Source organism: Passer domesticus, chromosome 5 (genome assembly GCF_036417665.1).
Source record: "Passer domesticus isolate bPasDom1 chromosome 5, bPasDom1.hap1, whole genome shotgun sequence".
NCBI classification, from domain to species: Eukaryota; Metazoa; Chordata; class Aves; order Passeriformes; family Passeridae; genus Passer; species Passer domesticus.
The window spans coordinates 81,356,339-81,383,919 of NC_087478.1; the positions used below are offsets into that span (position 1 = coordinate 81,356,339).

The following is a 27,581-nucleotide window of genomic DNA, read 5'->3' on the forward strand; positions in this document are numbered from 1 at the left end:
TTCCTGCACTGCAAATGACCTGTGGGCACAACTCCACTTTAAGCTCACACCTTTGTCTTTTTTGAAATCCATCACCAACTAACTTTCTCAAAAAATCTGGCTGAACTGAAAGTGTGCTTCTGTTGCCAGAAGGAAAATAAATTTTCCCTGACACAAATAGTCCCAAGGTCAAGTTTCAGGCTTCATTATGTGTTTTTTCCAATGATAATTTTTAAAAATTATTCAATATTCAGTCATCTCTGTTAAGATTCCAGCACTTAAGCAAGCTGATGTTTTCAGATGAGCAGATATCATTGCACCTGCCATGGAGGACAAATGCAGCTAAATCTCCAAAACCCTGTAAGATGTAGTGACATTTACTTTGATGGTTTGCAGACTGAACTCATTGAAATATGCTTACAGCTGGTGACCAAGTCAATTGCTGAAATGTCATTTTGGTGGTATTAGTGTAATTACAGTAGCCAAAGAACTTGGGAAAGCCCTGAAATTTTTGAGAAAAAAAGCCCTGCTCTTCAGATAGCTGTTGTTCAAGCACCAGCTATTAATAGCAGGGGATTAGGCAGTGAAAAGGAAGCCTCAGATCTCCCTAAGAGGTCTGGCTATCACTCAGGATCACAAAGAGCTCCTGTTTCCTTGCAAAGACAATACAAAGAATAAAACAATTTTTTTTTTCATCTGAAGGAGAATATTTTTTTGCAGGATATAAATCATGTGGAACACATTCAGATATCCAGGTATTGGGTTTATTTTGCACTTTTTGCTTTCTGTGCCCTCAGATAAGTTTAGGAGGCCTCTAGGCTGAGGAGTGCTTGTGGAGCAGGTGTCTAGTAGGGGAGCATGACATTGTTCTTCCAGCTTAAGGTCATTTTGCAGTCATGCCCTCCTAGATGGCAGTGCTTGCACAAGCCACAATCAACAGATTGTGTGATGATAATCCATGCCAGGGCATTAGAGAATAAAGGAACAATAGAGTTAGTTCTCAAATGTCTTTATTATTTTTTAAAACATATTCCCAATTACATTAATTTTTGCAGGAGCAGGGACCACCCTAGTTCAGAGACTGTATCTCCAGGGTGCTATGTTCATCCACAGTGACAAATTGAATTTCAGCCCAGTTCATTTTTTATGACAAAAGGTTTATTAATCACCATATTGATATATGTGTTACCCCACACACCAAAAATGTCCTTGTTTGACCATGTGACTGGTACTACCACTTGCCAAAATCAAACATATGCCCAGATTTGTGCTGGATTAGGCACTGTGACAGTTTGGAACCTGCTGGAGGAGCTGCAGTTTGGGGCAGCTGGTGGGGGAGAGGTGATTCCAAGAGTCTGAGGCTCCATGCACAGTCTGGGAGGGAGCAGGGTGGGAAAGGCAGCTGATCCCCTGCCCACCACCTCCCCTCCCTGCAGGAGCCGGGGGGATGATCTGAGGCTGGAGCAGGGCTCCTCTGGAGCCAGAAGAGCTGGATGTGGGTGTGGGACTCACCCTGCAATCTTAGCAGGGTCCAAATGCAAAAGGTCTGCTCTGGCAGAGAATGGCCTGCAGGATTTACCTTTGCAGGAGGTGTGATCCTGATCTGGATGGGTGCGATGAAAAGTGACTGCCTAAATACCTTGTACTAGCCTGGGACTTGAGTCTGAATTTCGGGGAGTGTCTGACTGAATAAGAGCATGCAATGGGTGCATGATTTCACTAGCAATTGTCTTGTCCTGTGTTAGTAACACCTGAGTGCTGATATCATCTGAAAATCCACAATCATCTTAAAATGTTGAATATAGGAGTTCAGAATTCCTAGATGCTGTTCTGTTTTTATCACCTTTTCTGCATATTTCAGCAATTTGGTCAAAGTCCATGACATCAAGGAGGAAAAGGTTACATTTCTTTCCTTTCTGCTGCTTTCTATTTGTTTTCTAAATATATACACCTGATGCTTTATTGCTAGTTAACACCTCTTTTATTATTATTATTTTCAGGTGCATTAAACCCCACTTGAAATCATTTGCACTTGGTATCTATACCCTGGCAATAAGAGTACTTGGTAAGTCCATTTGTACTCCTAAGTCAATTTTAATACACCCCTCACTAATCATTTCTCTTAGAGTTAAGCTTTGATTGTTGGCAAGAGCAGTGTCTATCTGCAAATAGATATCATATGATTAAAGAAAAGGTTGGAAAAAGGAAGTTGCTTTGTACTTCATAAATCACATAATTACATCTTAGGTGTAATTAAAATACACAAGGCCAATATTTATAGAGATGTGATCCTGTAGATTATGAAGCTAACATCAAAATTACGTCTTGTCCCCTTACTCAGCAACAAGTGCAATAGAACAGCTGTGGCTGGGAATTTGTGATTGCTTTTCAGGCATACATTCATCAGTTTCTAAGGGAATTAATATGACTGACTACAGGTGTGCCTGGGGACGGGGTTCACTGCAGCCTTGTGGTAGGGCTGCCTGAAATCAAGGGTAACATGAATGAAAATTCTAAAATCCTCTAGGTCTTCATGAAAAAAAAAAAATAGCAAGAGGCAAGTGCCCTATTTACCTGAGCAGAGTTAGATGAACTGGATGAGATTACATCAAAGCAAGCTGCTGGCTTCTTTCTCACACCTTTGCAGGCCAGAATTTTCTCTCCAGGCTTACATTCTCCTCCAGCACCCCAGGTGACACAGAGTGCAGGATGTCCCCATCAGGACATGTAAAAAGGCTTTTCCTTCCCATCAGCCCCAAAAACTGCAGCAGGTTTGTCCCTGCCACAGTGGGATCTCAAGATACTTGGAATATTCCTGCAGCCCCACTGTCTCTGTCCCTTTTCATCCCCACCCAACACACAGGACATCCCTACATCCAGGCTGAACAGGCTCCATTGCTCTCAAGAAAGGAGAATTATCTCCTATTTTTTTTTTCCCCCCAGAGATGTCCCGCAGGGTGAGGAAACCAAACTGTGGCCAGCACTCCTTCCAGGGACTTCCACGTGCTTTTTGATGTTTTGTCATGTTTTCCTGGCTTCCCACAGGGAGGAAAGGGTGGTGTGTGCCTGGGCAGCACAAGGCACGTCTTCCCCAGCAGCAAGCAGTGTGCAAGTGTCACTGCTGTCAGGGTGTATTATTGAATGTTCTGCTTGAACCTGCCTCTAGATCGAATCTGATCGCCCTGGAAAGTAAATTTCTTACCTCTGTTTGTTTGTTGAATACACCCAGCGGGGATTCCTGCCCCAGTGTATTTTGGAGTAGCCATAGACACCACTTGCCTGAAATGGGGAAGCAAAAGATGTGGGGGAAGAGGAGCGTGCAGACTCTATGACTCCAGTGCTCTCAGGTAACAGATCTTCTCCATTACTTCTTTACCTTTTGTTCTTCAAGTAAGTCTACACCTGGCACTGCTAGAAGAATTTCTGTTGGAAAATTTGAGTGAAAGATTTGAAACTGAATGAAAAACTCTGACTAACAATATTAACAATAATGCTCACATTTCACTCTTTTGATTAAATCTCTTTTTTTGGGAGAAAGGGTGGATCATCTTGTTTCAATATTAGCTGGAAATAATTATCACTTAATAATTCACCAAAAAAAAGTTGTGTTGAAACCTCAGTTTTATGCTAAAGCTTCCTTCAGCTTTCAATATTTCTGCTGTCATAGTGTGTGTATAAATAAGTTATTAAACATAAATTTTCTCCATGTTGGAGCTGGATCAAAAAATGGAAGGCAAAGGTGCCACAAAACATGCTTGGCTTATCTAGAGGCTTAAGTGCAGAGTTGTCTTTATCAATTTATTGCGACAGTAGTTGTCTGAACAGCATTTGTGAAAGGCTTCTCCAGAAATGAAGACTGGAATAACAGTGGTAAGAGGAAAATGGGAGAACAGGTTGTCCCTTCTCCCACCCCAAGGAAAATAAACATGAGAGAAAGGTACAACTTGTTTTGAAAACCTGAAGGAAAGAGCAAAATCTCGGCTGGGACTCTTTTTGCTAATAAAACATTATGATGTTATTGTTGCTGCTGTTGTTGCTGTCATTATGCCTGTAAAGCCAAAATGCCATCTAATGGTCTTGTCATCACCGGTACTGTTTATATATTAAAAAATAGAGTAACTGCCCCGAAAATATTAGTGCTATTCTTCCTGAGGCACACTGGGGTGGAGGTCAGCCAATGCCTGAGATGCTTTTTTGAGCACAGACCTCTCTCTACCTGACCTGGGCGAGCTGACAAACTCCCCTCTCCTGAGTCACCCCCCTCGACTGAAGGTTCCTTACCTGATGAAAAGATGAATGTGTCCTTGATGCCTTCTGGTGCTGTGTTGCCTCTGACGTGGGCTCTGATCAATCATTTCTCTCTCAGGTATGTGTACCTGGGGCTGACTTTGGTCTTGGGCACGGTGTCCATTTTCTTCAGTGTTGCTGTCCTTTGGGTTCTCCGAAAAAGGTCTTCTCCACAAGATGAGACCCTCTCAGCCAACGGGGAGAGAGGCGCCTGTGGGACAAAGAGCAGAAAAGATAATTTTGCCACTAGTGACCAGTTAATTCAGTCAACTTACTGGCCAGAAAAGGAGACCAGACTTTAGGAAAACTGAGATCTCCACCGTGATTTTACCCAGTGAGTGGTGTTCCAGGCAAAAATCCATCATCAGTGAAGCAGTATCTTAGTAGCCACCCTATAAATGTTCACCCTCTTGCAATTTTCACTGTGAACCCCATAAGCAAAGACCACCAATTTTTTTTTAGCACGTGAACAGCTCTAAAAACACTGCTCACCATTTTTTCCTGCCGAGTGAGGGGGGTTCCCTCCGGCTGGGGAGCTGCAGCTGTGCCCTCACCCAGACACTGTTTTTGCAGCTCCCTCCCTGCTCACGGAGCTGCCGGAGCTGCTGCTGCCCCTCGGGGTCCCCCTGGGTGTGAGGGGCAGGGGGGAGGCTGCTCCCTCTGCCAGGGCACCAGCCAGGGCACCAAACCTGACTTGGGCACCTGGAAGGTGGAGGGATCTCCAGCACGGAGCCCTTCCTGGCCAACAGCGAGGCACGGGGCAGGAGGAAGGAAAAATGGAAGGAAAAACTCAGCCACAGGCTCTGGGCACCCCACGAGTTCAATCCATAACACCTAGGATGTCGAGTGTTGTGGTTAGGAATCCGTTTTTCCGGTAGGTTTTGTTACAGCACAGTGATCAGCAGTAGAAGTTGTCGTTTCAAAGAGGCCACAAGAGTACCATCCAAAGGAAACTGGAATGAAAATAGAGCTTTTTTAGATTTCCAGCAGTTTCTTGCTACTTGCTAGTACTCAGTGTACTAAATAATTCCATGCACTTTATGATGTAATAACAAAATTTTGCAAGATATATATGATTTATATTTTTAAAAGCTATGGCGAGACAGCTTGGGAAAAATAAAATTAAAATGAATTAAAAGACCAGGTGACTTGGGGCTTTTCCTTTTAATTGATTGTATTTTCTAGCTGAAACTAAGACATTTTTGGGGCTTTGTCAATATTTAATATTAATTACATTTGGGGTGGGGAGTGCAAAGGAGAGCTGTTTGATATGAAAAAAAAATCTCAGGAAAGCTTGCAGTGGAAAAGATGATGGTGGCACCACAGGGATATCCTTTAAAGCAACCAGAATTTTTGGGCACGTGGTGAAATGTAGGCTTCACCCTTCACCACAATATTGACAAAACAAACCCATATCACATAATCTGTGTCCCAGCAGTGACCCTGCTGCCTCTCCCGTGGGGTGCATGAGGAGGGGCACATGTGTAAGAGTGGGATTCCCTGGGTTTTATCAATGACCAATGTCTGTCCTGTGCCATCAGGGACCTATCTAATCCACTGCATAGCAGCACCAAGAAGTTTTGTGTTTAAGCACCAAAAATCTGCAGAAGGTAAGGCTTTAAACCCATTACTGGGGGAAATGCATTTGTCAGAGGAAGAGCCAATGTCACCCAGATTTGCCACATGGGTGAGTGTTTGACAGTGGAATTTGGAGAGCCAGTCTCCTCTCCCAGACCTTTGTCTCCCCAGTGAGTGTCAGAGGCTGTGGGCAGTGTGATCCTGGCTGTTCCCACAGGGTTCAATACCACTGGATATTGAACAAAAATAAAAAGATAATTAAAATAATCTGAAGGTTTATGAGTATGGGACTAAGGCAAGAGTTGTGGTTGGGGTGAATCACAAACATTGGTGTTCCTGCCTCAGGTGTCATTCATATTACACCATCATAAAACAGCAAAAAGTGTCAAACTGCACCAGCAGCCAGGAGTGAGAGCAATGCTGGGAGCCTTCCCCAGCCTCCTGAGGAGGGCACTTCCCACAGAAATGAGCTGTCAGATCCCATGAGAGGAAGCAGGAGCCCAGCTTAGGTGCGCACTGGGATAAAAAAGGAGAGGTGTCTGCATTTCACTCAGTATTGATGTTGTGTGTGTGCAGCAATGGGGGTGATTCCTGCTCTGTGCCTCAGTCCTGGCGAGGACACTGCTGCTCACCAGCTGGGCAGCAAGAGGGCCAGGAAAATTCACTGGTTTCACCTGGGAGAGAGGAAATTTTCTTCTCAGGAGCTGGAAGAGTGCTGTGTTTTGGATTCAGTGGGAGAATGATGGTAACACACTGATGTTTTGGTTGCTGCTGAATTGTGTTTACCTCAAGTCAAGGACTTTCCAGCTCCCCATGCTCTGCCAGGGAGAAGCTGCACAAGAAGCTGGGAGGGAGCATGGCCAGGACAGCTGGCCCAAACTAGCCAAAGGGATATTCCCTACCCTGGAATGCCATTTCCAGTATATCAGCTGGAGGGAATTGGCCAGGAGGAACCAGTGATTGTTAAGGAACAGGCTGGATATCAGTCAGCAACCATACAGACAACTTTTTGATGCACTTTCTCAAGTTTTGTTTCTCTTTCTTTTTTTCCTCCCTTTTCATTGCAATTATTATTATTCTATTTTATTTCATTCTAATTATTAAACTGTTCTTAACCCATGGGATTTACCTTTTTTTTTTTTTTTCAATTCTCCTCCCCATCCCTCTGTGGAGGCAGGGTAAGCAAGAAGCTGCATGGTATTTAATTGTTGGCTGGGATTAAATCACAACAGGCAAGTAAAGAATTTAAGATAAATGAATATATCCTACTCTAGTTCAGAAAGAAACAAGGACAGAAAAAAAATCAGCTTCATGGTTTACCTCCTATTGCTATATATTAGGCCTGTACTTAGTGAATTTAAAATAAGGGTTTTCCTTCCATAACCCATTTTCTTTACATGTTAAGAATACCAGAAAAGAATTTGTTTAGTAACACTTATTTCCACCATACTTTGAAAATGTCAATTTTTCTCCTCCCTTCCTTCAGCTATGATAATCCTGTAAGTTAGCAAGCACATAGAAACCATTCCCACTTTGAACTATTTTTGAGTCTGCTACTTTATTTTAGTGCTTTTTTTTAAAACACGGATGCCTGGATGAGTGTCTGACCACAGATGCACATTCTGGACTTGTTATAATCCTTGAAAAAATTTTCTCAGTGCTATTTGGATCTGTGAGCATCTTCCTACAAGAATTCTTCATCCTAAACTGTATCTGCAACTTGGTGCTGTCTCACCAAGGTCAACAAACCTGGATATTTGCTTTTCTTTTTAGAGTTAGAGATACTAAACCACAGCCAAGAGACTGCAAAGGAGCCAACACCTTTCACTTTCAAAGGTGAGACTGTTAAAAGAATTAGCTGAGGGGATTCCCCAACCTTTGCTATCAGCCTTGGAAGCCAGAGTGGGACTCAGCCCCTTGTTAAGAAGTTCTGTGTGCCAGGCAAAGGTGGGGTATGATAGCAAGGTCCCCAGCTGGCACATTCAGGACAAGGCTGGGCTAACCAGGCCATGCCACACAATAAAACCCCACGAGCCAAAGGCACATTTCCTCTCCTACCTCCCAGCAAAAAATGCAACCCTCAAATGAAATGACATGTCTTAGTTATAGGCACATCCTTTTTAACCGTGTCGGGAGGGAACCTTCAAGAACTTCTAACAAATAAAAAGGCGAGATCAGAAGACTGAGGGAACAATGCATTTTATATATATATAATATATAAAGTATGGCTAATATATGAAATATAGCTATAAAGCTCATGCCATCCCAAAAAACAGATAACAAGGGGTGTGGCTATCTCAAAAAGGGTAAACAGGCTGAATAATTATAGATTGCCTCCTTGAAATGCTCAAAATAATGAGGAAGATTGATGTATGAAAGCTCTATTGCAATGTTTTGAAATAACAGCAGAATTGGTATAATCTGAGAGAAAACACTGACAGCACCACTTTGATGTTGACACAACATGCAGCTTAATTCTGCAAAACATTAAAAGTTACTCAAAATTCTAGAAGCTATGAATTGCAAGCAGCTAGGTTGCAGGGGTATTTTAAAAGCATTTGCACATAGACAAACATTATTAATAATTATTTATAATCTAGCCCAAAGGTTGTTGCCTAGAGGGATCATAGATCTGACCCAGTCTGGTTGTCTTTTTTGTGGCCTGGAGCATCACTCAGCAGGTGCTGCATGAGGCAGTTCCTCATCCAGTGCTAATCAACCTCTGGAAGGCAAAAAAGTCCATAATTGCTGTAAAAATGATGAGGGGCAATTTAAATGTGGGGCCCTTTAATGGTGATTTGAAGTGCCCATTAAAAGGACCTCACTTAAGCAACATGTGACTAATATCAGCAGGTCAGTTAACCAGCAGCTCATCCCAGATTAATGCAGTTCACTGAGTTTTGAAGAGAGTAAATAAGGAAAGGATTTAGTGAGAGCACATGGAGCACATTCTCACAGCTGGATGGTCAGCAGGCCAGGAATCTCTCTCATGGCTGTTGAGCATGGTAAGTGTGAAAGGTTGCTCTGCACAACCAGAACCCTCTTGTTGACCCTGTGATGCTGGCACTTCTAAAATAAGATGTGGGGAAACACAAACTTGTTTAAGTAAAAACCAACCCATGATAAGATTATACAGTCAGCAAAAATCTATTTATTTAACTGTGCAGACAGACTGTTTTCCAGTGTCTGGAAATCAAGCAGGATAAAACTGTAACAGAAATAATTTTAATTTTTTTTTCCTACTAGAACAGTCAATGGGATACTTTTGACATCTGATAGATTTTTCTGGCAGGAAAAAATCAAGACTCAGCCATTCTTGTAAAAGATCTTCTCTAGTGTAACAAGGCAGATGAACAGTTTATGGCACTGGTTTTCTATATAATACCAGGTATTCAATTACAGGAGCCTTAATAATTTTTTAAGTCCTGTTAGCTCAGTTAATATCCCAGAGCATGTGAAGGTGAAGGTGATGGGGGGTTTAACCTGAAGTCAGCATGGGTTTTGTTTCTGCTGTTCTGTGATGCAGCTCACATTTGGATGGGCTACTAAAAAGGTCTAAGCACTCTCACCTGCTAATGATTTACACTTAATTAATTCTGTGTGTGTAGTAACAACTCCAATCCAAGCTGCTGATTAAGGCTGGATGCAAAGAGAAGCTGTAGAACCAGCATTAACATCTACCCTTTGTATTTTAAATAGAAAACAAAGAAAAAAATATCATTAAAACAGCACATGATGGTCTGCTTTTCCCCAGATAGATGCATGAGACAAATCAATGAGAAGATATCAAGTTCTTTTGAAAGGCAGATGCCCCACTGAGCAGTGGAAGGATAAATTCCCAGGCACTGCCTAAGATGGAGACCACAGATCAGCTGTTTTTCTCTCATTAGCTCAACAGCACCAAACAGAAACCAGACACTGGGACAGGAGCACCAAAGACTCTTTTTCTCTTGTGGAAAAGTCTATTTTCACTCTCTGAGGATTCCTGTAGTATCTTAACTACAGGAGTATTTGCTTACACTCGCTGTACACTATCCCTTTTATTTAGTTTGCTAACAAAGAGTTAAATTTTAAAATGCATTGATTTTCTGTGTCTGGGGATTAGCGTCCTGATAATAAGAAGGGCTCTGATCAAAGCTGCCCACTCCAGCTGGGAGCAGCTCCTGCTGCCTGCCCTGCCAGCTGTGCCTTGGCAGCCTCTTCTTCTGCTGGGGTCTGCTGCCACCCTCTGCCTGGAGGAGTCTGCAGCCAGAGAAAGGTGACTAAAGGTGACTAAAAAGGTGCTAAAGGTGACTCTCTGTGGCTTTTGTAAGGACTGCTTTTAACCCTCAGCAGGAATCAGAAGTTACTGATATCTCACTGTTCTCATTAAGGAGATTTTTTACTATCATAATCCTTTTTATTTATATTTTTCCTTCAAGTGTGAGTAATATAGAGGGGAGTCTTGGATGGAAAAAGAGATATGTCTTTTTCATTTTTTTTGCTGTAAGTCCATAGTCTGACTTTACTTCAGTAGTTTCCCATTCTGGTAGTTTTAATCAATAGTTCTTGGTTCAAGAGGTCAGCTTTGATTGTGAATGCTTCCACAGACAGTTTGGACAGCAGCAGTCTGAAGAGAGAAAAATTCTTCTCAGCCATACTGAAAGCAAAGTACAAAAGAAATTTTAATCCTGGAAAATTATAAATTAATGGTATATACAGGGCTAGGAAAAGATAGGGAGAAGCTGATTTGTATTCACTGTCAGAATGATGAAAACTAGAAAATACTGTTTCCCTTATATGAAAAGAAAGGAGCACCTTTTACCACAGGTTCTGCTGCTCCAAAGTAACAGAGTAATTTTAGCTCCATCCCTTTCCAGATGTTTAGGATTAATAGGCCAAAAACCCACTTGGGCAGGTCTGCTAATACATCTGAGGACAACCTGAAAATGCAACCTTGGGAATGCAAAGCTCCACCATAAAACTTTATAAACCAGGGAAAACATGCTTGTCTTGTGAGTAGAAGTGGGTGGTTGGTGTTTTTTACCACAGTAGGACCTAAGGATCAGTAACTCTGAAAAAAAGAGGTCCATGAATTTCCATCTCTTGCATGTATTTAATGCTAAGTAATGCTCTGACTGAGAGGACAACTCTTTTAGAAAAACTGCAGTGATGGCAATGTTGGTTGTTTTGGGGTTTTATTCATTCAGACTTAAATATAATGGATGCAATCATATCCTACCACCATGAATTTTCTCTGCAGTGATGAATGAAGTCCTTCTTGCTCATGTTATTGATCATTTAGTCATGGAAAAATAAAAACTGTTCTGCACAAAATGTTGCAGCCAAAATGAATCAATAAAATAGCAGCAGGGGTTTATGGAAGATTATAGAGCAAGTTACCCTTGAAGCCTTTATAGGACACAATGGACTGGTGATTTGGAACAGTCAGCATGGGTTTATCAAGGGTCCATCAAGGTCTGACTGAGTGGATGATTTCTGGGAGGAAACCACACTGGTGGTGTGGTGAGGGCTGGCAGGGAAGGGGGCAGGAGCTGCCAGGAATGGAATATTTTGGTGTAACATCCAGTCATGTCTCACCTGCCTCAAGAGTAACTTGCCTTTTGAGCACAATTACTCTCAGGAATCACAGCAGGAACACAACCAAATAAACCTGTTTGGGTTTCCTTGAACCAGGGCTGTAAGTGATAAAGGGCTGCTCCAAAGTACACACAGCCCTAATAAACTTTCATATTTCACCTGCCTTTGCTGCTAGTAGCAATAAACTATAAATAGGAACAGTCTTCTAAGCGTGAATGGTTCTTGTCCTTTTCTTTCATATATCCAAGGCATTCCATTTTCTCTTCCTGCAAGTTCTTGGCTGGCTCTAGCAGATGTGAACTGAATGGATTTTAGCCACAGACAATGAAAATATACCTTCATAACAAAATGCATTAGACACAGGATTATTTCTAAAGCTGGGACACTATATTTTTCAACATCAGGAAGGTGTGAACCATTATAATCTAGACAATTTCTGGGGAAAAAAATAAAAAACAAAAAAAAAATATGCCTCACAAAAATTTACAAAAGGAACACACTTGCACATCTTTTTCCTAATTAACTTTTGACCCCTGTGGATAAACATGGATTTTGGGACCTTTAACAGAGGGCAGAACTGGGAGGAGACAAGATTAAAACATTGGTTTGGGTTGGAAGTTAATGATTCTTCTACCATGTACCAGCAGAGCTTTCCTTAAGGAGAGAATCCTCAGACTTTTGGGCATTTGTGTGGTAATATAACTGCTGTTGGTGTGGATGCAGAACCTAGGTAGGAACCTCTTCAATGTTCTTTCTGTTTAGGAACCTCTTCAGTATTCTTTCTGTTTAGGAACCTCTTCAATGTTCTTTCTGTTTAGGAACCTCTTCAATGTTTTTTTCTGTTTAGGAACCTCTTCAGTATTCTTTCTGTTTGTCTTTAAAATGTTGTTGTTAGTGTTTGCAGCTACCAGACAGGACCTGTGTAGTTTCCAGTTGCATTTGCTGTAATTGGTGGCTGCAGAACCAGTGCTGGTGGAAGTGTCAGTGCTTTAGTGGTGGCAACTCCACTCTGTGTGTGTCTCTGAGCTCTCAGCATGGTGGGTCTTGAGCAGGGAGCACTGGGGTCTGCCCAGCTCTGTGATACTCATTTTTCATGTTAGCTGAGCTTCAAGGGTGTATTTAAAGATCAGACAGTTGGGTAAGCGCTGCAGTTAGTGTAAATCACTGCTGTTCCATAAATTACTGCAGGAAATGTGGCTCTTGATTTGTGATTTGCTCTTCTGCTGGGTGATGTCACAGTCCCTGAGAGTGCAACTCTGGTGACAATCAGCCCAAAGACCCAGAGTGTCTTTGCTGCTTTCTTAAAAGCCCTCAAACATCACTATATTTTTCTTTTGTTAAGACTCTACAAAACCTGCAGCAAACCATTGTCTTGACCTTTGTAAACTTATTACTTGTTATTCATGTGGAGTATTTTTTTAGTTGATGTTCTTATTAATTATAATTTCCATGTAATTAGGGGGTATAAAACAAGCTGATTGTTTTTGTATATCCAATAAGAAACAGATCTGTATCCAATAAGGAACCGACCTACTGGAGTTAGGCCGTGGCCCCCATAAAATCATGTCCCCTGAAGCAATCTGTCCTTTGCAGGGCTGGCTGCATTCACTCTGCCCTTGGATTGCAAGTTGCTGCCCGGTTTCCCGTGGTGTCCTGGAGGCTGTCAGCTCCCAGCAGCACAAACAATACACACTGATTAGTAGTTCAGAGCCTGGGTTTTCTCCCACCCAGTGTGGTTCTCAGAAGAGACTGTACTGAGCATAAAATCAAGTAAATTTGTCAAATGTTCCAAAAAGAGAACTGAGTGTTAAACTTCATCTGTCTGCACTGCTTAGAACTTCTTAGTGGATTTTTTTTTTTCTTGGTTCGTTTTGGGAAGAGGTTTGTTTTCTTTTCCTAGGGAGTAAGATGGGTTAATTTATGTTTAGACTGATTGACTACCTAAACAATACCAATTATTTGCTTGCCTAATCTTGTCTTTCTGCAAATGCAACTCTCTGAGATCACTATTACAGAAGAGTAGCTTGTTCAGGCCAAGAATGGTAGAACTCATAGTAGTGAAAGGGCACGTTTAGTGCAGAAAGCTTCCTACTTTTACTTTCATACTTCATATTTTTAACCAGACCCCTGATTTATTAAATGTGGATAAAAATGCTAATGACAAAATCTAAAATAACAGCTTTATCAATATTTAAAATTATCATGCTTAGCAGCTACTGTATGTTGTCATCAATTGTCAATTGACTTTTTATCTTTTTTTTTTTAAATGTTCTTGTGGCCTGGAATTTCCCCAGGCTTTATCTCGTCCATCTCCAGCTGATATCTGTGTAGGTCAGGGTCATCTGAGGGTGGGAGGACATACTGTCACCAGATTCTAAACCATGTTTTACCTTTAAACTCTCAAAAAAAAAAAATAATCCCCTTCTCCAATCCTGCAGTGATATGTTCCCCCAGCATATTATCGTGGTCATCAATGTATCATAATTACGAGGAGAAGTTTGTACCCTCAGGTTACACAGAGAAAGGTGAATTTCAGAGGACAAGCTGCTCAGCAGTATTTGTGTACTACCTTTCCCTGAGCACCAGGAATTTTATTTCATAACATTTTTGTTCATAGCTCTGCAGTCTTGGAGAAATCCTTCCTCTACTTCTTGCTTCTATCTTTCTGAGTAGCCAAGGAGAAGGAGAAGCCAATTTTTTTTTGTCCTGATACATGTGCTGACCCAACCTTATAGCACAGCCACAAAAGAGTTTGGGAAGCAGATATTAGCAGTGGGAAAGCAGATGGACGTTTTCCAGCACTGGAAAAGTTCATCCAACTTTTTTCAGCTGCATTCAAGCATATAAAACCTCTCTTTGTGTGACTTGTTCCCCCTCTCTCTCGTTTTCGCTCTTTTCTCAAATGAGGAGAGTATTGTGAAAGGTAAAACAAACCAGATCATGTGAGCTGTGATTTCTGAGTTCTGATTAATTGCAATACTCTAATGGAACATGCAATACTCCTATCTGCAGGTCTGAACATGGCTTGTTTCAAGTGACCCATTTTTTTCTGAGGGGCTCTGCAGTGGCTTCTGGATCGTCCTTGAGAAATCTGTTCTGATTGTAGTGGGAGTTGCACAAACAGGCAAGTGTTTTCATTCTTTAAATAAACTATGCAAACAGATATATAGGCTTCCTTTACAGCTTTTCTCTGAAGTTTCCTTTTTTAGTTGTTGTCCATCTCTCAGATACAGAGTTTTAAAAAGCTGAGGAAAAAGAAAAAAAGATGAAGTATTGAACTATCCATTTCAATAAACCAAAAATACAACTTAATAACCAAACAAGGCTTTTAGCACTAAAATGTTATGATGTGTCAAAGGATATATCATTGTCTATGGCTACAGGAAACTCCTGGAGGAACTGGAGCAGTTCTGCTGAACTGCTGAGCTGCAGACGATTTCAAGTATCTGGGCATATAGACAGCACTCTGCAAATGGAAAGAGATCAACATGCCCTGCATATTATTACAACAAGAAAAGAAACAAGTAATAGCCTTACAGGAAGTCAGTTAGGTGAAATAATAAATTCCTTTGTCACTAAGAATTGTTTCCAACAAGCCAGTGTAAAGGAATAAATTGGATGGCACAGTGTTGCTACAGACTTTACCAAATCCTGAGTTCTAAACCACATGGCCTGCAAATTCAGAGCTTCCTAGGACTCCCTGTGCTTCAGCACTACTGCTTTGTTGACCCTTGTAGTTTATTTTTGGACACAGACTTTGTCTCTTGCTCCTCTCTCTAAATAGCCTTTTTAGCATTAAAAGACAGGACAAGGTAAAAAGGGAGGTGCTCATGTCTCTTAAAAAAAAAAAAAAAAAAAAAGATGTCAAAACTAGATGTTTCAGAATTTAAACAAATATACACTTTGAAACATGCAAGTCATTGAGCCAAATAGTTTTAAGTAGAAAGGTTCAGTTTCAACATCTCAGAATTTTCCTGTAATTCGTTTCACCAGATTCATCAGAGAACTCTATTTTGGCATATGTGCTTTTGTATTTATTACTGTTTTCTCTTGAGTTCAGGTCACTGAGTAAAGAAATCAGCCATGACAGTGGAAACCAAACCCAGCAACGTCAGGGACTCAAACCAGGAGGCAGAACCTGACCAGCTTCTGGATGATGAAGGAAACAAAAACCCACCAGTCAAAAAGACTTCCTCTTGCACTGGATTGAAGGTTTGGTGCCTTAGCAGTATCACCATGAATTACCATTGTTTTTTTTTTTCCAAGAAATGTTGTTCCAGATGTGACATGCCAAATTCCTTCATTCCTATCCTTTTGAGGAACTGGATATGCACTAGAGGTCCAGGGGACAGTCAGATATTATATTTTTCCCAAAGAAAACAAAAATTCACGATCTGCCATATCTACTCACAAGTTACTGGTAGGTGGATCCCCTTCTTGGTCATTAGAGAGAGGCAGCAGCTTCAGGTGCAAAACTTGAACCAGCCTCAATTAGGAGCCTACCATGCACTTGTCTGGAGGTTGCAGTCACCACCAGTCTCATAGGGTCAAAACAAGGTGAGGTGAACCACATTTCATCAAAGGTTTTGCATTTTAAACCCCAAACGACCCCAGGGATTTTTGTTTGTGTTTTCATGCTTATCAGCAGTTTGAGATTTCAGCCAAACCCTCTGAGAGTACTGCTGGCATGAGGCACAAAGGGTGGTTCTCAGAATTTTTGCCAGTCAAGCTCAGGAAATATAGAACATATCAGGACAAACCCCACACTTGGAAGAGTTTTCTCTTCATTCCTGACAAAAAGAGAGTAAATATACCAATTTTAAAGCTTTTTCTTCCTGGACTGGCTTTGCAGCCAATAGAATTGCAATGTCTAAACCTACATTTACTTCGTTTATTTACTCAAGTTTCTGTTGTATTAGAACTCTTGCCCAGTGAGCAACAAGTCTATTTGGTTTTTAGACTATGTGGAAATCACTGGATAATATTTAAACAAACTTCAATATTTTTCCAAATTTATCTTTATTTGCAAAAGCCACAAGGTGTGTTGGTGGAAGCAACAGTCAACCGACAAAAGAGTATTAAGCTTTTCCTTGTGAGATATATGATATACAAGCAACATTTCAGAATATATAGTTTGATATAGAGATGAACCCAACAGTTAGTACCACATTCCTCATCCTGATGTATCATAAAAGCTTGCTTAAAGCATCAAAATGATGTCATATGACTGAGTTAGAAGCAGATAAGAATTGGCCTAAAATAAGGGAGATGTGACCCAAGCAAGAGGTAATTTGGGTTCAGATTGACTTTGCCACTCCAATTTGAGTGTCAAATATGTCATGATGATGATGGCTCCACACTATTTTAAGTGTGTTTGATCCTTCTGTGACCAGTTCTCCTGCCTGTCCCTCCCCTTTCCTGCCTGAATCTTTCCCCAGGTGTTTCTGGCTGCTCTGTCCTTCAGCTACTTCAGCAAAGCCCTGTCTGGTACGATAATGAAGAGCTCCATCACCCAGATTGAGAGAAGGTTTGACCTGACCTCCTCCATCGCAGGGCTGGTCGACGGGAGCTTCGAGATGGGTAATGGGTGTTCCTAACCCACAGAGACCTGCTCAGAGACAGCAGCTGGCACTCATCCTGGTTCATCTCCTTGCAGGCAACTTGCTGGTGATTGCGTTTGTAAGCTATTTTGGAGCTAAGCTGCATAGGCCCAAAGTGATAGCTGTGGGATGCTTTACTATGGCTTTGGGATGCTTTCTGTCAGCCATGCCTCATTTCTTCATGGGATAGTAAGTACTGATTATGGTTAATTTGGGTAACCTGGCACTGGAGTTGCATTCTGCTTTTTAGGTGAAACTTGTGTATTTAGCCTTAGATTTCCTATGGAATCTCACTTCCAAGTGCAACGAGCCCCAGGTGACACACACATCACTCTTGTGATGGGGAATGTTCATTTAAAAAATACAGCTCTTCTCAAGTAAAAGTTCAACTCCTCAAAAAAAAAAAAAAAAGAGAACATCACAGTGCTTTAGTTTCCACTCAGGCTTGTTCAGAAAGGAGCCAAGGAATGCAATGATGCTGGAGCCTGCAGATGGATGAACTGGTAGAACTGATCAGGTTCTACCCGAGGAAAAAACCTACGGGTTTTTCCTGTTCCTAATGCACATGCCTGATTAAACTGATTTTCTGTGCCTGGTAATTCCCAGGCTCAGGGAATTACTGCATGATGCTCATATGTGATAATGTTTCTAGCCATAGCTTGAGCACAGGGATGACAAATAGAGTAAGACATATTTCTGTTGATTCCTTAAATAGATTAGAATAATTTTAGGTATACTACTGCAAAAAGAAAACTGAGGAATGCTTTTTTTCATGTTAGTGGATCTTGCTAGAACCAGACTTTTCATCAGTTTTTCACTCTTTAAGGCAGGCCATGTATCATCCTCATCTACACTGGGCAAGTCACGAGCCTGAGCCTGAACATTTGTAGGGGAACTGCTCTGCACTGTGTCTCCTGGTGACTGCTCTTTGTTTCAGCCTGAAAAATAAGCCTGCCTGCTCTGAGAGAGCCAGGGCAATTCCTTGAAGCTGAATGTGTGCTTTGCCATGTTGTTCTGCTAAAGCTAATTGTACTTTGCCCCTCAGCAGCACTCGTTTCTGGGAGAGGGATCACGTTGAAGCAGCTGAACAGACCAAACACATCTCTAAGATGGAAAGGGAGCCTTTGCTCAAATTCAAGACAATCATCTTTGTTTCCTTGGCCGTGGGGTCCACACAGGGAGCTCACTTGACCCTCAATTTAGGCACCAAAAATTCAATCCTGTCTGAAATACTTTCACAAGCCCTTTTGAATTTTCCAGCTTAAAACATTATGCCTTCCAGACAGAGAATTCTAAGTTTTATTTGTTCTTAACTCAGTATTTTGGTTTTCTAAAATGTTCTTTAATAGTCTTGTTTGCTCCTTTGAATTGATATTTAATCAAAGACACCTTTCTCTTTAGGGAAACAGCAGCCAAGGTGGTTCCAGCTGTACCACACTGGTGTTTCCCTGGTGAGCACTGCTTCTAAACCTCCTCTTGTGTGTTTGCAGCTACAAGTATGAGACAACATCACACACAGCTGCTTCAGCCAGCTTAAATTCCAGCATAAGTCCCTGCTCTCTACATCAAGATGGGAATGACACTGTCCTGGAAGTCTCACGAGCAGGTATGGAACTGTAAATGAAAGCACAAATACAGGAGATTGTTTACCTGGGACCGGAGATGGGGACAGAGTGTGAAACTGCATGGAGATTAACAGAAATAAATGGAGATTCCTATAATCCTCCTTACAATATGGAATATATCTGGTTTATGTGTTGCTTGTATGGGACACAGGTAGAGAATAAGCCAAGCTCTGCACCAGAAACCATCTCAAACTTGTCACGTTAAAGATACATGATGTATGCCAGGTTATATATTTATGAAAATATCAATAAGTTATTTTTAATGAGATTTTTTTTTCTGATGGGTGATACTCACATGTGCTTTTAAAAATCAAATGCAATGGAGGTGGAAGAATATAACTTTTAGTGATCTTTTAATAACACAAAGGGATTGACAGCCTTTTATTTATCTTCTATAAGGAAACGTTCCTAATATGTTGATTTCTACTCTGTAATCACTTCATGTGCTACATTTCCTGTGATCTTCCCCAGCTTCCCATTCAAACATTTTATCACAAAGGTGTGAACTCTCCTCTGCAGGCTGTGAGAAGGAGCCCTCATCATATATGTGGATATATATCTTGCTGGGAAACGTGCTGCGTGGGATTGGTGAGACACCAATAACGCCCCTGGGCATCTCCTACCTCGACGACTTTGCTAAGGAAGAGAACGTTCCCGTGTATGTAGGTAATCTCGGCATGAAGGAAACCGGGAGATCCCTGGTGAGAGAGGCAGAGCACCCTCTGCAGAGGACAGCACTCTGCCCTCAGAGGGTACTAGCGCCTGCCTCTTTGTGCTTTCAGCGTGCTTGCACACCGTGGCCATGATGGGCCCCATGTTTGGCTTCCTGCTGGGATCTCTGTGTGCAAAGCTCTACGTGGATGTTGGATTTGTGGATCCGGGTAAGCAAAGCAGGGGAAAAGCGAAAGTAAGCTAATGCTTGTTCATAAGAATTGCCTATAAATGGTTGCATATGTATGCATTATATTAATTATATGTTATGTTTGAATTATATTTGTTTTATTGTATAATTTATTGATATTTTATTATTTTGAGTTATAAATATTAGATATATAATATAATATCCATTATATTATATTATATATCTAGTATTATATTATATATACTATATTTTATATAGTATATATTATGTATTATATATTACATATTATATATATTATATATTTTATATTTTATATTTTATATTTTATATTATATATTATATATTATATATTATATATTATATATTATATATTATATATTATATACAATAGTATATACTATATATAATAGTATATACTATTATAATTTATTATAAGTAAATTATTTCAATAATGATAATAAATTACTATTGAAATATACTATGTTACATTATATAAATATAGAATAAAAATATATATCAAGAGATACAAAATATAAATCGATTATATAAATATAAATACATTATATAAATATAATATATTATATAGTGTTATAATATTGGAAAATATGAATTATTATTGAAATAATGTATTAATTTTTATTTATTGAATTGCTGAAAGCTTCTAGAGTAAAGGCAGAGTTAGACTGGGAGCATACTTTATATCTGTGCTTTAATATTAAAGGATTATATACACACTTAACCCTAAGAATTAGTACCAAGAACTCTCGCAGAACCAAGATTTTTTTCTAAACTGGAATTTTAACAAAAAAAGATTCTGCTAGTGCAACAGTTTTACAGTTTAGGGTAATTACCCATCCTTTCCACTGCGTAGATGTTTATGGCTGGAAGTCAGGCACTATAAAATGCAGCTGCCACAGCAGAAAAGGGCTGGGGAGGTTCAGCTTCTCCACTGGGGTAACTTGTGCCTGTTTCCCTCGTTTCCAGGGAGCATCACCATCACCCCACAGGACTCCCGCTGGGTGGGTGCATGGTGGCTTGGCTTCTTAATAGGTGGAGCAGCCAGTTTCCTGTCTGCTATTCCATTCTGCTTCCTGCCAAAGAGTCTGGAAAAGCCAGAGGAAGCCAAGAAGGACAAAACTTCACGTGGGCTGTTGGAAAACATGGGTGCCACGGGGAATAAACTTTCTCCTGAAAAAACTAAGCCAAGGAAGTGGTCAGTGATGCTGAAAGGCAAGTGTTTCTCATGTTGTACAAATGTGAAAAGCAATAGGCACAACACACATAGGAAATGTAACAGCTCTGCAAAATATTTTGCTTCCCCTGTGCTTCCATCTAAACCAGGGGGCTGTCCCCAGGAAAGGAAAGGTCCACCAAAAATTATTAGAAATGAAAGAGCTGGTTCAGGACTCTGAGGTTCTGCAAGCATCACCTGAAGTATATCACCTGAGTGGCACCTAACTCTAAAATTGTTCACTGGAAGAAATTTGAACAGTGGAAAAGTGTTCCTGTATGTGAACCTAAAGGAAATATTCAAAGCCTCCTTTTGCTGTATGGAAAGACAAATTATTCATTTGAGAGAGTTCATGGAGACTCTGAAGTACTTTGGTGCCTGATTAAAGTACTTCAGTCTTGAATAGCTCTGGTTGCACAGTCCTCAGGCCAAAAAAGGTAATGGAAAGTGATGGAAATAAGTGACTTTGCTTCATTTGTCAAATTTTTTGTTCAGATCCCAGTGGAATGCACTGGACACCCCCACTGAGGCAGCTCTCACTTAGCCTTGAGCCTGTGATAATATTCATGGGAGCTGAACAAAGCCTGTGCTGTGTGGAGCCCCTTAGTCTTCATGTGCATATCTCAACAGAGCAGCCAGGCCTTAACCCCCTTAACTCCTGTCTCCTTTAGTAATCTCTTCCTGTGTCTCAACATCTGGTGTTTTTCAAGAACCTGATTTTGCTTTCAGATACACTCGTGCAAATGGAGATCAGTACAGCTTGCCCTTGGACAGCTGAGAGGAGGAGCTTGCCCTAAGTTTTGCAGGTTACTCACCCGTAATGATGCCATGCATCTTTCAATGCCAACTCATATGTCCCTTTCTTTCAGATTTCTATAACTCCCTGAAAAAGGTATTGGGTAATCGAATGTACTTTACATTTTTGTGTTGCTCACTGTTACAGTTCAACAGTTTTATTGGTTTTGTGACTTACAAAGCAAAGTACATGGAACAGCAGTATGGACAATCTACATCCAAATCCAACTTCCTAATAGGTGAGTTCCACCATGCAAGGCTGCTTGTGCTGTCAGCAGTGCATGGGGATGGGTTCTGCTGGGCTTTATCTGGGGCTGGATTCCATGTACAGCAGGTGGGGGTAAATGGTGGTCTGACCTGAACCTGAATTATAAAAAAATACAGGGCTTGTGCCTGTGGGACCATAAGAAATTTTTAGGTTATATTACATTACATTGCATATATGTGATATTTGTAGCTAGGGCACCCCAAATGTGCAATGAGTGTGGTGTGGAAGTTTTGGATGCTGAAGCAAGTTCCTTGCAATGGGAGTGGGTTTGGAGGGTTAGGCACTGCACAAACAGCAACTCCCAGGGGCTGGGGTGAACACAAACCTTCCTAAAGTCATAACAGACCATAAAGCTGCCAGGAACAAAAAAACTAAGGACAGACTTTGGCTCTTAAGACTATAATGTTTAATTCTAACATTCCCCTTCTATAATCTCTTTCAGGAGTGACATCCTTGCCTCCTGTAGGTCTTGGAATTTTCCTAGGAGGGCTTATAATGAAAAAGTATAAAATGGGCATCATTGCAGCGACAAAGTTTTCATTTACCATGTCATTTTTGTCCTATGCCATCAGCATGTTACACTTTTTTGTTGGCTGTGATAACCATGTGGTGGCAGGAATGACAGTGTCCTATGAAGGGTGAGTATAGAATAGAAAAAAAAAGATTGTGATTTTCTCCACAGTTCTCAAAAAATGCACTGTGGCATCAAGGCTAAAGGAGAAAGATGCTTTTGCAATACTTGAGAGAAAGTGAGCACTGCCACATGCCACTGGGGTAATTTTGCTGGTCAGCCTGCCAAAGCCCAATGCTGGTTAAAGATTAATTAGGAATTGCTTCATTAGCAATGTGCTGGGGGAGGGTGGGAGTATTGCTGTGCAATGTTTTCACTAGGAATGTAAATGGTGGAGCAGGGAATGCTTAGGAAGCACTGGGATAAAAAAAATGGCAAACACATCAGTTTCATTTGCCTAGAGAGGAGAAATTGAGTAAAGACGTATCTTTTCCCTCAATACACAAAGGATGTCTGAAAGCAAAAGATAATATTAAATTCTTTATATCCTCTATGAAAAGTTAGGCTAGGCTTTAGCAGAGGAGTATTTTCTAACTACAGAGACCAGGAGATCTGGTTTCTGTCGCTGGTGCATTTTTACCAACTGATAAAGATATATTTGATAAGACTGTGATAACTCTTGACAGCTCTAAATTCAGTTAGGGAGGAGCCCAAATGACCTCTCTTTCCTTTCTCTTTTCTGTCTACACCTGTAAAATCAGTTGCAATGTTTTCATTTGTTTCAAAATTCTCTATAATCTAGCAATGGCTTTAATATCAGTGCAAGTAGGATGGAATCTCAAGCAGACCAATAGAGATGTAGAAACTCAGCTGTGGAAACACGTCCTGGGCGTGTGAGGTGGGGCTCAGAGCAGCAACACTGTCACACAGAAGGGACTTCACTGACTTCAGCACTGAATTAAAAATGCCTTACACTTGTCTGAACTTAATTTCCAAGCAACCCCATTCCGTACCACAACAATTCCCTATTTTCGGAATGCAACTCTCACTGCAAATGTGCCTCCAATGTGTGGGACCCTGTGTGTGGAGCCAATGGGATCACCTATGTCTCTGCATGTCTGGCTGGGTGTGGGACTTCCGTGGGACATGGAAAGAACACAGTAAGAGACCCTGCTTTGGTTCCTGAGGTTTCTACCAGCTTATTCTCCATGCAACATCAGGGATTTAGTTGGATAGTGCGTTTCAGGAAAGCCAAAGTTACTGGGGACTAGTCAGTGAGGGATTTTTGATTTCTGGCTACAAAGAGCACATAAAAGAAAGATTTCTCTGATTTTTCTGTGATTTTCTCTGAGATTGCTCTATGCACATTAAGCAGAAGACCCTAGCTCCTTGTTCTAGATATTAACTTTCACCTTCTGTAGGTTGAGCACGAGAGGGGGAAACACACAAATCAAATTGGTTCCATGTTGCCTGAAGGTTTTCCACGGGCTCTGCCTTTCATAAATGTCATTTTGGCTGCCCTGAGGCTTTACCTAGCAGTTGAAGTACGCTAAGATAGAGCAGTATCTTCCCTGCCACTGATCATTAAAGTATCAAAAATGGGTTAAGGCAAGGCAGCTTGTTTCCTCCATGTGAGATTTGGGATGTCAGGAAGCTGCTTGTTTTTCTGGGTGATTGATTTTTGCTTGGCATGGAGATGATGCCCAGAGTCCGGAGACAAAGCTCCAGTCCATGGATGTAAACCTTCATTGGGCTGTGCCATTTGCATGTTTCCTGATCACTCCAGAACGTAAATGGTCTGGAGCTGTCTCTTTACTCTGTTTTCTCTCCAGCAGAATCCCCATTTCATGAGCAGTGTCCTACCAAACCTGTTTTGTGTCTTCCAGGTCTTCCATAACTGCACATGTCTTGAAATCAACCGTTCATGGACAGGAAACAATTCTGCCACCTTGGGGCAATGTCCAAAAAGTGATGATTGCTCGATGAATTTCATTTATTACACAGTAATACAAGTCATAGGTGGATTTTTCTATGCCCTGGGAGCCACTCCTTCATACATGCTTACATTCAGGTGAGAACAGCTGGCTGTTGACCAAAGGCTCTCCGGGAAGGCTTTCAAAGTTATGTTTGTATCCTTATCTTAGGAAAAAAAGGAGTATCTTGCTGATCAGGAGCTGTAGTGGTAGGACAAGGAGTAATGGGATCATACTGAAAGAGGGAAGGTTTAGGTTAAAAGAAATTCCTCCCTGTGAGGGAGGTCCTGGCCCAGAGCAGCTGTGGCTGCCCCTGGATCCCTGGAAGTGTCCAAGGCCAGGTTGGATGGGGCTTGGAGCAGCCTGGGACAGAGAAAGGCATCCCTGCCCATGGTTTTGGAACAAGACAATCTTTAACATCCCTTCCAAACCAAACCATTTTGTGATTCTCTGGTTCTGTAATCAGCTTTTCCAGAACACGTCCTTTTTTCTGCTTGGATTTTGAAAGTGCCATGCAGTTGCCAGGATTTCTGGATGTGCAAGGAGATGGCAGAGGCTGGAGATAAAATGAATTCAAGACCAGTGCCCATTTCTGCTGCCTGCAGTTCCCCATGGAACAGATTGCCAGGAGGCTTTGTGCTGTCCAAGATGTGTCCTTGTACAGAGGAATTCTGTTCAAGCACAGAGAGATGCTGCACTGACCCTGCTACCTGCAACTCTTTTGTCTTAGGGCTGTAGGATATTTTCCATTAAATATTTCATCAAGTGAGGGAAATGTATGCCCAAGAGTGAAGGCAGTTGGAGAAATCATTTCCAAAAGGTTAGGAAGGACTCTGATTATGGCTTTAAAACTTCAATTCCTTAATTATGCATAGGGAATGGACTTGCCAGGAGTTATTTGATGAAAATCAGTAGATTAATTCACCTCTTTTATACCACTTAACACTTCAGCAGATGAAGGAAGCACACTTCTTCCAAAGAACTTCCAAAGTGCTTCTTCCATCAACAAGGGTATTAAATTCAGGTTATTTAATAGCATTTAGTAGGCATGTCTAAGCACTGAACAGGCCAGCACTTCTTACTTATCCCTCTTTTTTCCAGATGTGTCCAGCCAGAGCTCAAAGCTCTGGCAGTTGGTCTCTTCACGCTCGTTATGAGGATGTTGGGTAAGAGAAACCAGGACAGGCTCCAACCCACCTGGAGCTGCCCTGGCAGCCTGCAACCACCCCTAGGGAAATGGAAATCTGGTTCCTGGGAGGGTGTCCCTTCCTGTGAAGCCCCGTTCCCACGTTTTGCTTGTCTCCTTGCAGCTGGGATTCCAGCACCAGTTTATTTCGGCGCAGCCATCGACAAGACATGCCTGAAGTGGGGCAGCACCAGCTGTGGGAAGAGAGGGGCTTGCAGGCTCTATGACTCCAATGCAAACAGGTGAAGAAAACTAGGGCCCAAAATCCAAAGATGTCCAAAATCGTGGTCAGATATTATCTCTGGGCTCAGCTTTAAGTCAGTCCACAATTCCTAAAATTGAAAAATCTCGAGATCAAATGTTAAGCTCTTAATTTTTAGTCAGTTTTTATGTTGTACAAAAGGAATTTAATATCCATGACAGATTTCTGGAATGAATTGTGTAATTTTAATATACTTAGAGCAAATTAAAAATACCTCAGACTTTAGGGCTTTAAAGAGGAAAGTTACCCAAATTTACCTTATTTGCAGGTAATTTGTTCACACTGGCAATAACGTTAGCTCTGTGCATTGACCACTTTTGGAGAAAAGTCCATGGAGGAATATTGTACTGAGTATCTGTAGGTGTTGGTAAAACCCAAACACTATCAGTGTCTTGGGGGAATGCTCCATAGGTTTTTCTCTGTTTCACTCAAACCTTAGCCACTTCTGATGTGGTTTTTATTTTTATGTATAATAGACTACTCTGGTGACCTCAATATATTTCTAGGCCTAAAGAGTCCAAAGCCTTAAAGTAGTCCAAAAATCTTCCCAAGAAAATAAAATTTAAAAAAAAAGAGAGAGATAAAAAAGCAAGATGATAGAAGTTTCACTTTGAAATTATCTTCATAAGCAAAAAGAATATTATCAGTTCTTTAAGAGAAGTTTTTGCAAGTAAAAATGTCCAGTTTTTAGTATCATTCACAAACAATGAGTTTCAATGTCCTCCCCTAACCTTTTTGTATATACGAGAGCCTTAAAAGCCATTTGAGTGATTTTCTTTAGTGTTTTTGAAAAATTCAACACCTGGCCCAATCTTCTGTGCTCTGTCTTACAGGTATGTCTACCTTGGTTTAGGAGCAATTATAAGAGGTCCTTACTTCTTGGTTGGAATAATTTTTTATACATTGATAAAGAAACACTTTCAAAATAAGAACTCCAGGTCCCTAGAGAATGGACAAGAAGATGCTGCTATGAATAAAGAAGACAATTGCAAGGTCAAAGAACATTTGCCAGGTTCTGATGCAGAGAATGAATCCTCTATTTAGAAAGAAATTTAGACATGTGAATCAGGTCAGCTTCTTTTAGAAACACCATTCAAAATGCTGTGAGTAACTAAATAATAGCACTGTACAGAGAGCATAACTAATAGCAAAACTGCAAACAACAACAATAAACACTAACAAACAAGAATGAAAGTGCCTGATGTGTATATAATCACCAGTAAAGCAGAATGAGTTACACAACCTGACAAAGGAAAAACCTCCTGGGCAATTCTGACAGAGCCAGTTGGGGTTTTTTAGGGGGATTAAAGATGCTGCCAGGACATCCACTTTCCAAAAGCCCACAAAAAGTGATCCCTGTATACGGGTCCATGCAGGGGACTGACACAGCAGAGATGAGCTCAAGGCCAGGACAACCTTTCTGATTCCATAAAATTCAACCAAAATTCTCGGTAAGCCAAAGCATTTGAGCCAAGCACCTCACCAAATTGCATCATAGCTCCTGGTTTTAATCTCAAAATTGGCAAAAGCAGTATTTTTCCAAGAAGAATTTTGTTTTACCTCCCCTGAAAAAATTATGCCTGCTTAAAAATACACACATATATTCATAAAGACAATGGGGTTTTTTTAAAGTCTTCGAGTCGTGGAATTTTATTCAAAAATACCCTTTTTGTAAATTATTTTTTAAGATGATCTGAAATACTGGTGGCTGGGTTGCGATGCCCGGCAGTGTTCAGCAGAGGGCACCCAAAGGACAGCGTTGCTCCCCATGGCCAACGCAATTATCAATGTTTAATTATCACTTTTGGTTATCCCGGGAGAAATTCAACACCAGCCGGGGAAAA

General features: G+C 41.0%; 2 protein-coding genes across 8 annotated transcripts in view; both read left to right on the forward strand.

Moving 5' to 3' along the window:
* The window catches only part of SLCO1C1 (solute carrier organic anion transporter family member 1C1), a 34,076-nt gene extending 18,568 nt beyond the window's left edge, over window positions 1-15,508 (forward strand). For 5 of the 7 annotated variants that reach the window (XM_064421437.1, XM_064421441.1, XM_064421442.1 and 2 more), the window contains 3 exons: window positions 1,980-2,044; window positions 3,209-3,326; window positions 4,346-5,407. In XM_064421437.1, the coding sequence (XP_064277507.1) occupies window positions 1,980-2,044; window positions 3,209-3,326; window positions 4,346-4,568 (406 nt within the window). In that variant the 3' untranslated portion in view covers window positions 4,569-5,407. Of the gene's footprint in view, window positions 1-1,979; window positions 2,045-3,208; window positions 3,327-4,345; window positions 5,408-7,617; window positions 7,681-14,436; window positions 14,550-15,484 lie in introns of those variants that run through there. The other 2 variants (XM_064421439.1, XM_064421438.1) reach the window with 2 other exon arrangements.
* Window positions 15,505-26,935, forward strand: LOC135301152 (solute carrier organic anion transporter family member 1C1-like). Its single transcript, XM_064421444.1, has 14 exons — window positions 15,505-15,636; window positions 16,863-17,004; window positions 17,081-17,213; window positions 18,515-18,630; window positions 19,169-19,315; window positions 19,432-19,530; window positions 20,496-20,741; window positions 21,612-21,776; window positions 22,248-22,443; window positions 23,314-23,476; window positions 24,203-24,387; window positions 25,391-25,455; window positions 25,600-25,717; window positions 26,571-26,935. Exons 1-14 carry the CDS (start codon window positions 15,508-15,510, stop codon window positions 26,779-26,781), a joined length of 2,115 nt encoding a protein of 704 aa, XP_064277514.1. The 5' UTR covers window positions 15,505-15,507; the 3' UTR covers window positions 26,782-26,935.
* The last annotated feature ends 646 nt before the right edge of the window (window positions 26,936-27,581 follow it).